At 39.0% G+C, this 15919-nt stretch overlaps 1 protein-coding gene across 1 annotated transcript in view; it reads right to left on the bottom strand.

Moving 5' to 3' along the window:
- Window positions 1-7433: 7433 nt before the first annotated feature.
- The window catches only part of BASP1 (brain abundant membrane attached signal protein 1), a 51290-nt gene continuing 42804 nt past the window's right edge, over window positions 7434-15919 (bottom strand). The window contains exon 2 of the mRNA XM_061187668.1: window positions 7434-8992. Coding sequence (XP_061043651.1) covers window positions 8297-8983 — 687 coding nt within the window. The 5' untranslated portion in view covers window positions 8984-8992 and the 3' untranslated portion in view covers window positions 7434-8296. The remainder of the gene's footprint in view (window positions 8993-15919) is intronic.

Raw genomic sequence — 15919 nt, 5'->3', positions numbered from 1 at the left:
TTTCCAATTCGAGTGTCCTGCTCCATTTCTCAAACATGCTTTTCCAGCCACTCTTACCAAGACTGTGGTTCGACTTCCCCACGGTGTTTATCGCACGGACTGCTTTCCTTTCTCCCCATCCACCCACCGATCTCCTGGTTCTTCACTCTCTCGGTCTTACTTCTGTGGGATGGCCACCGTATCAACAACAATCTTGCCAGTTCCCTAATTGGGTTTTGAGGGCTGGGTTTCTGTCACACGCACCTAGAAAAATCCAACCCTGGAGGCCCCCAGCTGTGCTCTTTTTATGTGTCTGCACCCAAGTAGCCAAGGAATTCTGGGGAAGAGCAAGCAACGGAGCATCATTACTCATCGTTCAAGATCAGCCGTCTCCAATGGGCTCTCAAGTGTGTCTCACCACCTTACTAAACTTTGAGGGTCACCTTGCAGATCTTCCTTCTTCTGCATCTTCAAATCTCCTACTAAGCTATCTGCCCAGCGCCCCAGCTGGCCCCCCTCAATCACAGTAAATACTCTTGCCTCAGAGGAATAGTCATGACATTTTCGAGAACAGGGGTGTAATTTGGACCCAGACCTGATGCAACACTCCTTTTCAGTAGTTGTATGGCCTTTTCTGGCTGTCGTCATGGCAACTGTCAACTCTCATGGCACTGGTGGGTGTGTCTTTAGCATGCTAATGTATTACAATGGGCATATAATGAGGCTCAGGGTCTACTGGAAGTCAAATCTTTCGCCATCTTGGGTCTAGCTGGTTCTAACCAGTTCTTGTTTTGCTCTCTTTGCAGCTTCCTCCTGAAACTTAGATAAGAGTAGTTGGTTTCCATTTGAGGGAGAGGCAGGGGTATGATTCTGGGGCAACAGCCTTGGTAACACTTATGTACTATGTACTGTGCTAAATATGTCCTTTGATTCTCTCCACAAGCCCCCAAGACAGGCATATTCTCTAGTTTTCAGATTAGTATATTGAGGCTTTGAGAAGTTAAAGCTGTCCCAGGTCACAGAGTTAACTAAATAATAGAGGTAGGATTCCAGGTCTTCACCTGCTATACACAAGGCAATTCATTTTCCCTCCTTGAGTCATATCTTAGTTATCTCAGTAAACTAATTCGAATATTCTCAGGGAAACCATCTTGGATTTTGACATTTCTCCCCCCACCCCCCAAATGGTTTCATACCTTGCATGTGTGTTTTATTTTTTTCCTACAAACTAGGCTTCTCATCTAGGATAATTTGGGTCTCAATTCCACAGTCATTGCTTTTGTATTTCCAAGGAAACATTAAGAAATGTCTTCCCATTACATTTTCCTTTACAATTTAAGTAGGATAGACAAGCCAGAGCTTACAATCCCGGCTTTTTTTAGGAACTGAAGCCTCTGTTGTGGTTCATTGAGTATCTATCAAGAGCTGGTTACTTCCAGCTCTTATTAAAAATATTCACAGCAACTTATTATTATTCCTTTTTTCCCTAATGAGGTAAGGGAGCCTCAGAGACATTAAGTAATTTACTTAAGATCAAATAATCCACAAAAACAGATTCTAACCCAAGTCTCTTTGCAAATCTTGTGAAAGTTACACTATCTCAGTGGATTCCCAAAGAAGGGCTTTATGAAACTCTTCCCCTCCCTCTACCTTCCATAAGAACTACTGGTTCAGAATCATGGCTTGGTGCCTGGAATGTTTTTATTTCAATACCTTAGAAAATTTTATGTAGTCGGGTTTTATGGCATTTCGGAACCACTGCCCTGCATTCTGGAATAGAGTTTCTTGAGGTGAAACCTTTAGGATTCCCTTTTAATAAGCACTCTACATCAAAGACTGTTTCAAATTATGTTAGATTCTGAATATATCTTCCCTTAATCTCCCTGTTATTCTTATAGATAAATGAGGGTGGGAGGGGGGAGAGGAGATGTAAGTAAAGTACAGGTAAGTTCCAAGTAAAGTATATTGTTCTTCCTGAACAAAGAACAAATGAATAATAAGCGTTGTGCAAAGTAAAAAACAAAACAGTACACTTAAAGTGTATTTAAGGAGTACACATTTAAGATGTATATAATTTTTATAGTTCTGGCCCAGTGTATGTATTTGCCTCAGTGTGAATTCAGTGGAAGGAAGGTAGGAAGGAAGGAAGGGAGAAAGGGAGGGAAGACAGTGACCATATCACTTTAGAATTTAATTAGTTGACCAAAAAATGTAGAAGTAGGAGACTTGATGGGAAAGACAAAAGGCAGAGGAAACAGAATAAGGAAGAGAGGAAATAAAAGACAAAAAAAGTTATAATGAAGTTCTGACAAGCATCAGAAATGTAAGCAACTCTTCTTTGTCTTCTAATTATGTTATTTTTCGTTTTTTTTTTTTTTTACTAGTGTGTGTGTGTGTGTGTGTGTGTGTTATTTTTATTTTGAAAAGGTAGAATTTGCTCTGAATGTCAAGGCATTTTCAGCTCCTGCAAGAGAAGGCAGTTGAATAGGTAGCAAAATATAGTCTCTATTATGCTCAGCAAAAAAAAGAAAAGAAAAGAAAAAGAACCAAGAACCCTCTGGGGAATTTGCATACTAGTCAGACTCTGGTGGCTGTGGTGGGTGGCTCTGGCTGACAGGCAGCTCTATTCTTAGACGTCTAGGCTGAGGCAGAGGGTAGCACGGAAACTGTTCACTGCTGCTCTAGGACCTTCTTCTAATCGGAGATTTTAATGGGGTTCACCTGTCAGATCAAATTTCCCAAACCTGCGCGAAAGGCAATTGGAATCAGACGTGTCATTTCCCTCCTGCTCATGGCAAATGTCCAAACAGGGTCCTTTTTGTCAGTGAAGTACTAAAATGTAGTCTTTCTCTTCCATTAAGAGGATTGCTTTCTTTTTAAGGGCTCGGGGATTTTTTTTCTTTTTTTCAATTTTCTTCGGTGTCCTTCTTGTTAACAAAAGTGTATTACAAGTGCTTGTGTTTTCCTCCAGGTTAAAAAAAGTGCCTTTTTCCTTTGAGTAACAATGTTATGGGCCTGACTTTCTGGATGTGTGGCTCTTAAGTACAATCCAATAGACATTCAGGATTAATTTAGTCAATTATAAAGGAAGAGTCTTTGGTACCTATTCCAACATATTTTCTACTTGAATAAAGTCATAGCTTAAAAAGCCAAAAGATAGTGAGGTTGCCAGTAGGCTTTCCAATGATTGAAACTCAGCCTTTAAGATATTTTTTTTTAACGTATCAGAATATTTATGTAAGTTAAAAAAAATAGATTTCTTTTTAAGTTTTAGTAAACCTTCCCACACCCATGACTTCAGGGAAGCCCACAGCTTGTCTGGCTTTCTTTTTGTTATCTGGAACTCTGCCTCAGAATTAGGGAAATACATGTAAAGCCATATTCAAGATGAGAATTCCCCAATACATCATTTTTGAGACACTTTTACTCTTACTCTTTTAAATCCTGGGCTATATAAGCAAAACCATATGTGAAGAAAGCAAATATGAAAGCTTTCTAGATGATTCTAAATTGGTGCTTATTGCTCTATCATTTTGTCATTCGACCATTAAAGACATGAACCTGAGGGAGTTAAAACAAAAGAGGTGGATACATTATAGAAGGTTAATTAATTTATAAGTGAATGATATTAAATGTGAATTTTCCTGGACTCAGAGGGAAACTTGGGGGAAACATAAAACTACCTTCAAAGGGAACAAAATGAGGAACAAATGTGATATTTGGACCTTAGGAAAATATGAAGGTCAAGTGTACATGAGATAGAGATATATGATATTGCTATTTGATTCTTCTATTTCAATGTGTACAGTTGTACTAAGTATTCTTTTTCAAGAGCATAGTTCTTCTTTAAATAGATATTCCCTCTAGGAATTCAAATATGTAAATGAGTGGAAGTATACAGCTTCAGAAGGAAAATTGCTTTTAATAAAATGAAGACTGAGAAAAACTTGTAGAAATGTACTGAACCAATGGTTCCTGGATTTCGAGATTTCATATGCTAATAAAATTTCTATCCTTAAAAAGGCATGCAGCATATAGGCTCATAAAAAGAAATAGCTTGTTTTCTTAATCAAAGACATATACCTTTATGAAAAACTCTCTACATTACTCTCTTAACTTTTTCATGAACAGAAAGGGTAAAAAAATGTGACATTCTAGCCAAATAGCAGTCCCTGAGCTAAACGTTTAAAATATGAACTACTTGGCTGACCAAAAACAGTGTCAGTTATCAATGAAACAAATTTTGCCTCCTTTTATAAGGATGCATAGAAAAGCTCGTCCTATTAATCCCACAAATATTAGTGGCACTGCTATTTGGTATATTCTTAAAATTATCTTCCAAGCATCTGATTTCCATTATTGTGTAAATTAGTTAAAAATAAAGATCAAAATAACTGTGCTGTTACTCTGGAAAATAGAAATCAAAAGAATGGAGATTAAGCTCATCAATCTTGAGACAAGAACTGGATAACAACAAAATAGTTAATTCTCTAAATAGTAGATTATTTTCCCATAAATGAAACTTGACTGAAATTGCTGTATGTCAAAGCTTTATATATGTAAAGGAACAACATAAGATGGGTGTCCCAAAGCCAGCTCTGACAGTGGACATCAGTTGATATGCTGAATGTTTCAATGAAGAAATATTTGTGTTTCAATATACCATGGTATTTCATTTAATGAAAATTAAGCTTGCAGGATGCTTTATGAGAACAAAGTGTGTAGTTGCTGGTACCTAGTCATTTTCCCAACTTAGGCAGCTAAAGAATGTCTAGATCCCATCAGTACCTGGAGGTTGACAATATACACTGGACCTGGGTCCGACCCCACTGAAAGGAAGGACACCCTCTAAGAATGGCAAATGGCATTCCTGGATGGTGGCCATGTGTGGCCTCTGCCTCAGTGGCCAGGGACAGACTGAAGATGGCCTGCTCTTAGGGTTGAGGCCAGGTAGGATCACCATGGCACACCCCAGCTCTTGAGGACTGGGGTCCATCCCTATCATGCAGAGGCAGTGTCAGCTGCTGGACAGGACACCCAAGGTAGAGGGACAAAGCTGGTCACTGTGGACAAATTCATTTCAATTCCTGTTAAGTTTCCTACCTGCAGTATGTCCATAGGCACCCAGCAAGTGTTAGGTCCTGGAACCCTTTCTTCTTCGTAAAGCAGACGTTAAACACGCATGAGGTAGTTAAGCCAAACATGTGGGGAGTCTCCAAATAACTTGCCAGTTAAGCAAAGTCTGTGCATTACCTTCACTTTATTTAAGATCATTCATGAGAAGGGAGCAATCGAGGTTCCTCCAAAGTTAAAATGGATGCTCAACGTCGTTCCTTCCTGACTGAGCCCATCACTCCCACACACAAAACACGTTCTGCTGAATATACAATGTCAAACTAAGTTTTTCTTAACTATGGTAAAATTAAATGTCATGAGCCACAGGTTAAAATTCTGATTTCAGTATTTGGAGGACCACATTTCTGATACTTTTTAATTGCTGGAACACCTACTAGAGTTAGAAAAAAGAAAAACGGCTCAGATTTTAATTCTCCCACAAAAAACAACTTTAAGTGTAAATAAACTAGGAAAAATGCCTCCTTAGTTTCGTTTATCCCTAAACGGCAATTTATAGTGATAAACGCTAATCCAGGAGGCTGATTTGATTGTTCTAATCACCCAAAATCCTAGTGAATTTTTTTATTAAGAGATGAAAAGAGTGAATTTATATGACTTCCATCAAGCACATCTATCTGCAAGAAATGCGTGGTATTTAATATGAGTAACTATTTAAAAGTTCTCCATGGTTCATAGAATCTGTTACCTCCCCACCACCACGACCAACCTACCCTTGAGCTATTTTACATCTGCTAGGACACACCAGTAATAATTTGGACATTCCTCTGCTATTTTGCTTACCTAAAACAGTTGCTTGGTGGTTAATGTGTTTACATATTTCTTGTTTGTTGTGCTTTCAAGCATTAAGAGTTCAAATTTATTTCACTATAGAAACAAGAACCAAAAGTGCCAAAAGTTGACCATAGATATGAATTAAACCCAACAGGTATATTGGCCTAGTATCCAGTTTCACCATTTCTTCTTCTCCAATATTACCCACTGGCAATATCTCAGGTGTGGTACATACTAGACTACTGAGACGATAATTGGAGGGGACTTTTTTCTCCTTTTTTATTTAACCATGTGTAATGTAACCCGTTAAGAACCGAAGAAGGTTCATCCTCACCCACTGTATCACTAGTGTCCATCTGAGAATTAATTCCAGTATATTGGCCCTTCACAAATTGTAAAGAAAATTTTCTAGGTTACAGGGTGAAACTGTATTTACTACTCTAGGTAATTACCACCCAATCCCACTCTCCCCAAAACCTGCCATTTAACTGATTCAATCATGAGAAATCTTTGTAGTGGCTAGCATTAAATTCATTTTTAAGTGTTTTATATTTGAGATTTGGTTTCTAATATCCAATCGGAAAGACCAAAATCACTACCAAGAGATTAGAGACAATTCCTTCTTTTCTTACGTTATAGAATTGATACGTGTGCCTGGCTGCCCCATAAAAGCCACTGCTGACACCAATTCTCCAGCCCCTTCCCCATCTACAGAATACATGAGCAAACTAAGGGTCACTATTCCAGCTCTGGGGGAGAGACCGAGGGACAGAGGTGACATCACATCTGTTGGTATATACCTATTCATCCTATAAAATCGTCATCAGACATATATACAAACTATTAAATATTTCAGAAGTAAAAGGGGCTTTGCCTTAACCATCTTGTAGGTAGAGCAGAGAAGCCTGCAGGTTGGATGTGACTTAAAAGCCATGAGTCATTAGTCAAGTCATTAGTCAAGGCAAAATGTGAACAGGAATCCGGTCACTGTAAAGGCCAGTTCCATGCTTGCTTTCACTCCACTGCTATCTCATGGACTGCTCACAACACTCAGGTCCCCTTTCTGGGCTCTATCATGACTACGGTACATAAACAAATAAAACGAAACAATCTTCAGTGGCTTCACAACTTACATACATGTGATGTTTCTATAAGACCTTATAATTCTCTTCTACCCAGCCTTCAAGTTCAAATCCATTTATTGTCTTATAATGTATTTTATTCAAAATATCTGTGACGTTTAAGTAAATTTTAAATTAAGTTAAAACACCCACATTTTTTAATAGGGTGTATCTCCATAGACATAGTAAGTCTTCAGTTTACCTTCTTCCAAGATTTACTGACACAGATCCAGCTAATTTTTTAAAAAGATAACATTGAGGATCCTGCTTTATACTTCTATCCAAATATACCCATGAAAATGCCCAATACATTGTTCTGTTCTCTACTGAGGTGATTACAGAGCAGGGGCCAGCGTGCTGGTGGTAAAAGAAACCAGTAATCCTCGTGACTTCAGTTTAATTGTTTAACTTTATTACTGTTGCACCATTTATACAATTACATATAATTTCAATGCATCCATTGTACATTTTTTTTGTTTTTTTTTAATTTTTATTTTTTTCCATTTTCCAATGAGTGGTGTGTTGGTGTCTGTGACACAGAATGGAAGAGAAAACTGGAACTGCAATGAACGCAGACTTTTTTTTTTTTTTTTCATTTCCACTGACCAATAAACAGAACTACAGGTGCACCCAACCACGGACATGCATTAACTCGTCATGAGAAATCTAGGGAGGCTAAGTAGGATGAGAGAATGTTTGTTACTCCCAAAAAGACCTGGGAAGGAAGAATGGAGTATTGGCATTGAGATACATGTGGACAGGCTACGTGGGCTGTCTGAAAGTTGGCATTCATCCACAACATTAAAAAAATATCAAAATAAGAAAGGCTGTAAATGAAAAAGAACACACAGAAAATACTGCTTTCATAAAGATCTGATTGCCTCGGCACAGGCCCTGCGGGCAGAATCAAACGCATCACTCCCAACTCCCCTTGCAGAAGACAAGATGCTCAGATCTTAGTGGCGGAGTGCATGTAACAGCAGTTCAGGTACAAAATATGTACTGTACTTTCAGACATTGATCTTTCAAATCCAGGACTGATTGGTAGAGTTGACCGAAGGTATATTAGATATTTCCCCACAAAAATACTATTTGGATTCTCCCCCCCCCCCCTCCCTTGATGGGAACACATCCTTATTCTTGGGCAATACATATCATTACTTCCAATCTGAAACAAGTTAGTATAGGAGAGAGAGAGAGAGACAGAGAGAGACAGAGAGAGAGACAGAGAGAGACAGAGAGACAGGTCGTCGTTAAGCGGTATTCTTTTTTTCCATAGGCTGTCCTTGTTACTCTTTCACTGCTACGGTTTGATCAGAATTAGCTGCCGGGGTCTCGGCGGGTTTGACCTCGTCTGCGGGGGCTGCGGGGGCCTGGGCCTTGGGCGTGGAACTGGGTGCTTCCGTGGCTGCCGGGGTCTCCTTGGAGGATGGGGCAGCCTCAGTGCTGCTGGGTTTTGAGTCTGAAGCTGGGGCCCCGTCACTTTTCGTCTCCTGCGCGGCAGGAGCTGCGGGAGCCTCAGTCTTTGTGGGTTCCCCTCCCTCCTTGCTCTTGTCATCCTTGCTGGGGGCCGCGGGCTCCGCCGCCTCGGTCTCCGAAGCTTTGGGGGCATCGCCGCCCGCAGCGGGGCCCGAGGCGGCCGCCGGCTCCTGCTCAGCATCCTTCGGGGGCTCGGGCTTCCCCTCGGTTCCCTCGATCTGCTCGGGCTCTGCCTTCGGGGCGTCTTCCTTGGCCGCCTCTGTGTCTTTCTCGCCTTCCTTGTCTTCGGGCTTGTTGGCAGCGTCCTGGGCATCCTTCTCTGGCTTCTCCTCCTTGCCCTCCTTCACCTCTGGGGTCTCTGCAGCCGCCTGGGTCTCATTCTCCTTCGGGGTTCCCTCCTCTTCTGTCCCGGCTCCTTCTGCCTTCTTGTCTTTGTCCTTGGCCTTCTCATCATTCACATTGTACCCCTTCTTCTTCTTGCTCAGCTTGCCTCCCATCTTGGAGTTCTGTAACAAAACATAACACAAAACGAGAAAGAGTTACTCGTGGCTCTAGACCAAATGTCTGTGTCCTCCCAAATTCATAGGTTGAAATCCTAACCCCCAGTGTGACGGTATTAGGAGGAGGGGCCTTTGGGAGTTGTGGGTGGAGACCTCATGGATGGGATCAGTGACCTCACAGGAGATACCCCACCACAGAGCTCTCTGGCCCCTTTCCCCATGTGCCCACGCAGCCAGAAACCAGCCATCTACAATCACAAAGCAGGGCCTACCAGACACCAAATCTGCCTGCACCTTGGTCTGGGACTTCCCAGCCTGCAGAGGTGTGAGAAATAAATTTCTGTTGTTTACAAGCCACTCGGTCTATGGTAATTTGTTATAGCAGCCCCAATGGAGGAAGATGCTTGCTCTGTTTACAAAGTAAACAGCTCAGAACACTACTGAACTGTACACTTTAGACTGGAAAACATGGAAAATCTTATGCTACATGTATTTTGCCACAATTAAAAAAAAAAAAAAGGAGTCATAAAAAAAAGTAAAGTGTCTAATCATAGTAAGCCAAGGACATACCAAGCTGAGATCAAAGAATCAGTGATTAAAAGAAGACTAAGCCTGTCAATTGTAAAGAGAAGTGGTGCAGTATTTGTTTTATCTGCTTTCCGATATCCGGCTCAAACACCAAGTCTTGAACAAAATGGCAGTGACAGCCATTTTAGGTCTATAGTAAAGCTAGTAAAAGGTGTCATAACTTTAAAACACTTTGCAAAGAAATGGCACAGCTGGAAAATCACAAATTTCAAGAAAAGAATCTCAAACTCCAAACTCTTTTCAAACTCCATCATTCATATATATGTACATATATGCACACACATCTTCAAAGACCAAATGCAAGGAGGATTTAGTCTATCTCATTATTAAGAAGCACCCATTAAAGGAAAACTATCACGCAGAAAATGAAAAGCATGGTGTTGCCAGTTACATTTAGTTTGTTAGTTGTGTCATACTTGTATTCATTGCTTTTCAAGGTATTTTTGGCTTAAAAGAAATAGTTCCATAGTAATATAAAAGTGTCCTTCACTATCAATCTCTTGATGAGAAGTCAAACTAGATACGCAACTTCAATGGTCATTAACAGCCTATTTCACTCAAAGTTAAGTCTCCAACTTCCTGGAGGTTGACACTTTTATTCTATGAATATATTTGGATCCTGAATTTTTCTCCTCTGGTACTAAAGCATTAATCCAAATCAGTAATCAATTATAAATTTAAAAATAATAAATTCAATCCAGAACCGTTGTCGGAGCTAAACAGGCACTCCATTTCTTTTTGTTCAAGTGTATTTTTACGGCATCATATATCAGTGGGAATCCACCGAAATGTTGCTCTTTAGAGGAAAATCTGTTGCCTTTCCTTGACGAAGCATGGCAGAAATTATATGGCAATATCCTCTTTAGTCCACACAAATAAGTCCAGGAGAGAAAGAGAGAGAAAAAGAGAGAGGACACACGCCTTGCCCTGTGCCCCATGTACCGGTGTACAGGTGAGACCTCTGGTTCTGTTCTAGTTCAGGGCTGTCTCCTGGCAGAATTATACTGTACTCTTTGACCAATCTTTTTGGTTTTTTTTAAAAAGTATTTTCCATTTAGAACAGAAAATTTGCTGCTTATACATTCCATTCCTTGGAATCATGACTCAGGACAGTGATAACCTACATTTATCTTATTTAGAAGCCGGATGTTAGGTAGAAGAGTGCTATTCTTCAGTCAAAATTTGTCTCACCACTCTATACGTGAATCTCCTGTCCGAAACTGGGGAAGAAAAAAAAAGGAACAAACCGAAGGATGACGAAAATACTGCTCCAATTCTCAAGGAAGGCCTTTATTACGTTATCAAAGTAAGAATTTCTCTTACACATTTCTTTCTAAAAAGAGAGTGGCTTTTGGTCATAACCTACTTCAGACATCCGACAGGCTCTATTTGACTTAATTTTTGGTTATTTCTCCATCAGAAGTGGGAGCAAACATACATGGTAAAAATACTTTAAATGCACCTTTATCCTGTAAGCAATCCCAAAACAATAGATGAAAATCTGAAGAAATAAACTGGAGCAGTATTTTAAATTGTAGTTTATAACTCTTTCATTGAATTCTTAATTACCCAGTATGCATGAATGGTGCACGTCAAAATGTCAGCTCTGATATTTCAAGATATTTTGGTACATTAGTTTAGAGCTAAGAAAGAGAAAACCTGACAGGCCTGCCTTTAGGATCTTCTCCCAATTCTATAATAGAAACCCATACACCAACTTAGAAATTATAGAATAGAAAACAAAGGATAAATGTAGTGTGTGTATGAACATAACACATGAGTGCCCCTTTCTGACCCACAAGGCATGAAATTCTATGCAGCTATCCCCAGAGGCTTAAAGTCATGTTGGTTTACAAACCTAAAATCTACTTTACTAAAATTGGTGTTCTGAAACACAGTTAGGGCCACTTTCTATTCTTTATTTCTGGGTAGGAAATGAATGTACATAATCAAATTCTAAGTAAGAAAGTGTGTCTCCATTCCTGTTTGCCTTTCAAAGTTAATAAACACTCCTACTTTTGCAAACTTTCTCATGTTAGTTATAGTGAGGTATCAGAGAGAGGCTTATAGAATCCACCAGAACCCTGGAAAAGCAGGGCAGTCTGGTTATTTCCCAAGACAATATGGGTGAAAACCTTGCCAACAGCCAGGGATAAATTAAAATTATAACTTAAAATCTATTAACTGTTTCCAGGGGTCCAGCACAATCCTAATTCCAAACACATTACTAAACTATTTTATTAAATCTTCCCAACAGGACCATGAGGTCGTAAGTATACCATTAGTGTCCTCCTTTTACCCATATGGAAATTCTAACTAGCTGAGTTCATGCAGCGGTGTCATAAGCAAAAGGCCAAGCCAACAAAATTAGGTAAGGCAGGAGGGCACTGTCTAGGAGGTTACAGGGAACCCCACCAAGAAGTTGGCAAAAGGGCAGAGCTCTTGTCTCAGGAATGGTACCCACCTTGGGTCACAAGGTTGGTGCAGATCTAGGGTGATTCAAAATTCAAGATGTTGACAAGACAAGGATGAAATTCAGAATTTCAGGTACCCTTTGCCCCTAAACTTTTTACCACCCCATTTGCCAATGGAGATGTGTATCAAATCCTTAGGAAATAAGGAGAGTGGTGGGCATATATTTTAATTATTTCTCATTTCTATTACTTCTAATTTTGAAAGAAATCAGTTGGTATAGAAATTCAGAAGCTGGAACTTCTAAGTTTAAAAAAAAAAGGCAGTTAAACAAACAAACAAAACAAAACAAAAACAACACAGCAACTAGTAATCCATGCTGGAAGGCACTTAAACCCAAATCTAAGCTACAATGAAAGGGCTGGGACTACCTTTGCGTTTCTCCACATTTGGGACATTCACTAGCCATAGAGTGACACAGCAAGAAAACTCACACCCAAGCTGATGGACTGGAACTAAAGCTCTCCATGTTGATACAATAACCAAACACTAAAGTTGAGTTATTAGTTACAGCATCTCAAAGGAAAGCAAACTCCGGAGTTGTCCTTTGAAATTACAAAAGAATTCTAAGTTCCAAGGGCCAAAACTATTTGAAGACTGATGGCTTCAGATCGGCACAGAAAACAACTAACAACCAACAGCAAGAGAGAGGAACTTCACTGTGTTTAATCTGGAAAATGTTGGACAGGAATTATTTCATGGAGACTTTGCACATTGCATCATGGTAGATGTTGTTACGAATCCCATCTCCACAGCACACCGGCCCTGAATCCTTGGGCAAGTTACTTACCCTCATTGTCCTTTCATTTCCTGTACGATAAGAAAGGTCAATCTTAGGAAAATTTTATGTGAGGCATCAGTACAATGTTTGACATTTCATGCGCCTGCAATAAATGTTAGTTCCTTTCCCCATCATTTAGTTTTGCAATTCTTAGATAATTCTGTGCTTCTAAACCCCAAGAGAAAGGTAGAACACAGGTTCCACACCCACAAACACACACAAGTTCTAGAATCAGGAATTAGAAGCACTGTCATTAAAATATTTAAAAAATATTTTTAAATGGCATCAAGAAGATTTTTGGTAATTGTGTTCCAAGCATGCTCCTGCTGACTGGATATACGTGGAAAAGAAGTTTGTACAGTTATCTGTTGTCACCATACTACCACCATACTGCTAATATTAAAATCAGTCTACTTCTTTGATTTGAATCTTTTATGTACTTAAGATTCTCGAGGTTACAAGTCTTTTAAAAATATAAACAGTCTCTTATACCAAGAAATCATTTTCCAGACAGAAGTAAAAATTATAGATCAGTCATCAAATCTAACTCCTCCCAATTTGATCTGATACTGGAGTGATCATAGAAGAAATATCATTTCATCTTCCCACTACCTCTCCATCACCTGGTCCAAGGAAAGAAGAAAAAAAGTCCCTTTCAGTCATCAGGATGAAAAGAGAACCCAAATTCTTCAATTAAAACTCATTTACTGACTCATATTATATACATACGTGAAAGACAAAAAAAAAATTGATCTACACTTTATCTTGGCTAATAAGCTAAACATAGAATGTCTGTGAGGGAAGGTGACAGTCAAATGTCACCACCTTTTTTTTTTTTTTAAATTTTCCACAGATGACATTTTTCTTGTATAAAGTCCCAAATCATTTAATATTTTTTAGGCACTAACGAACAGTGTTTTAAATCTCCCACAGCTGTCTTGTGACTTATTCCCCCCATCTTATCAAAGTGAGCCTCTATCTAGTTAATTAATCCCACTTGGCTATAAACAAATAGTCCAGAAGAATTAAAATTCTGCTTTTTGGTGAAGAGAGAAAGTGACATTCTAGCACCGTTATGTGATCAAAGCAACCTTGGATGGTAGGTGGGAAAACAGGAGAGAAGCTGTGAAAGTTAGAGAGAAGATCAGTCGCAGTTACGGAGCCCCCAGGCCCAGTTCTCCTTTGCCTACACCTCCCGTCAGGGTCCCAGAAAGAGATGGCATCCATGTGATAGACTAAATTCCTAGTTAGGCAGGCTAGGTAAGGTGAGGAATTTTTTGTCCTCAGAAATAAGTAAATGAAGTAAATAATAAGTGGCCTAAATATTAGATTTTAAATTTTTCTCCAAAGCAAATATTTGGAGGATTTTGTTGAGTCTTAGAGCTAACAAGTATTTCTTTTCTTGTAAAAGGAAATCCTGTTTACAAGCTAATGTTCAACTACCAAGTTGAATACAAATATAGATCTATAAGAAAAAAATATATGATCCTACATATGCCACCCTAGCAAACCTAAAATTAAAAAAAAAATTTCTTTGGGGGGTTCTGGGCAAGAAATAATTTGAAATGCTATGCTGTAATAAAGATACTCTAATAGACAAGATAATCACCTCTACAAAGCTCTTCAAATTCTTTGTTCCTTTCGCTCCAGGAAGCCCGTCAGGGAACACGGAAGATGGTCCTTAGCCATTCAAATCAGCTAAGTTGTGTTTATTTTGTACACACAATCCCAGGACACACTGGGCAAAATCACCTCTGTATAAGCTGAATTATCATGGGGTTTCACTAAACAATCACCATTCTTGCAAATTCTAATATGATCAACTCATCCAGAACTTTCCTAATATGCACCTGATTGTTTTTCTCACCTTGAAATAAATCAATCTATCAGCATAGCCTACTGAATTAAAACTTAGTCTTTCATTTTGAGAAAATAAAGGTAGATAGGCAGAGGACAAAATGTCATTTAGAAAAAATTAAATTATAAATATTTTCTTTACGACTCATGTCAAAAACAAGCCACCTAGCACTCACTCAGTATGAAGTTTGCTAAACATAGCATGCACATTGAATGCTGGTCCCAGCTGTCAATAATTTGCTATAAAACTCTGAGCAAGTCACTTCCCCCTCTGGGTCTCAAATTTCCCATTCAGTAAAATGAAGATATTTAGTTTATTCTTTTTCTGAAAAAAAAAATTACGTATATATTATGGATGTTTATAGCACTAAACAATAAGGTATGTGTGAGAAAAATGTGCTGTGATCAATGCTATGGTCTGAATGTTTGTGTCTCCCCAAAATTCATATCCTGAAACCTAACCTCCAAGGTTATGGTATTAGGAACTGGGACATTTGGAAGGTGATTAGGTCATGAGGCAGACTCCTCATGAATGGGATTAGTGCCCTTATAAAAGGGCCCCCCATAGAGCTTTCTGGCCCCTTACAGTATATGCGGATACAGCAAGAAGATGGCAGTCTACAACACAGAAAAGGGCCTTCACCAGAACCCAACCATACTGGCACCCTGATCTTGAAATTCTACAGCCTCCAGAATTATGAGAAATAAATTTCTATTGTTTATAAGCCACCAGGGTATGATACTTTGTTAGAGCAGCCCAAATGGATGAAGACAATCAATAAAGTTCTATACTCCTGTTAATTATTACCATAAAAACTTACACCATCTTTCACCCTGAAGATCAAATTGGCAACCAGTTGGTTTATTGGTATGATTGGATTTCTTTATACATAATTTTAACATGTGTGAAGCTTGTTAAAAATCAGAAATAAAAATTTGTAAAACAACATCCAAATGTTTATCAAATACCAGACTTTTTAATGTTTTCAATTACGTTTAGGAAATGTTTTCAGGATAATGTGTCAGTTCTGTAAGTAATGAATGGGAATGGAACTGAACATTGAAGACATCTTAGATGAAGATATCAGTGCTAGAAAAATTCGGTTTCATTAGCTTTGCTTATGCAGAACTACTTCATAGCGTTGTGTTTATAGAAGATGCTCAGTTGTTTCCACTTTACTTCCTTTTGATGGGTAACCTACCAACCACTGGTGGTTCTGCTTGGCAAGATTTGC

Source organism: Eubalaena glacialis, chromosome 4, assembly GCF_028564815.1.
Source record: "Eubalaena glacialis isolate mEubGla1 chromosome 4, mEubGla1.1.hap2.+ XY, whole genome shotgun sequence".
Classification (NCBI taxonomy): domain Eukaryota; kingdom Metazoa; phylum Chordata; class Mammalia; order Artiodactyla; family Balaenidae; genus Eubalaena; species Eubalaena glacialis.
Note: the sequence above shows the minus strand (reverse complement) of the source record. Positions and strands in the feature narration are given on the sequence as shown.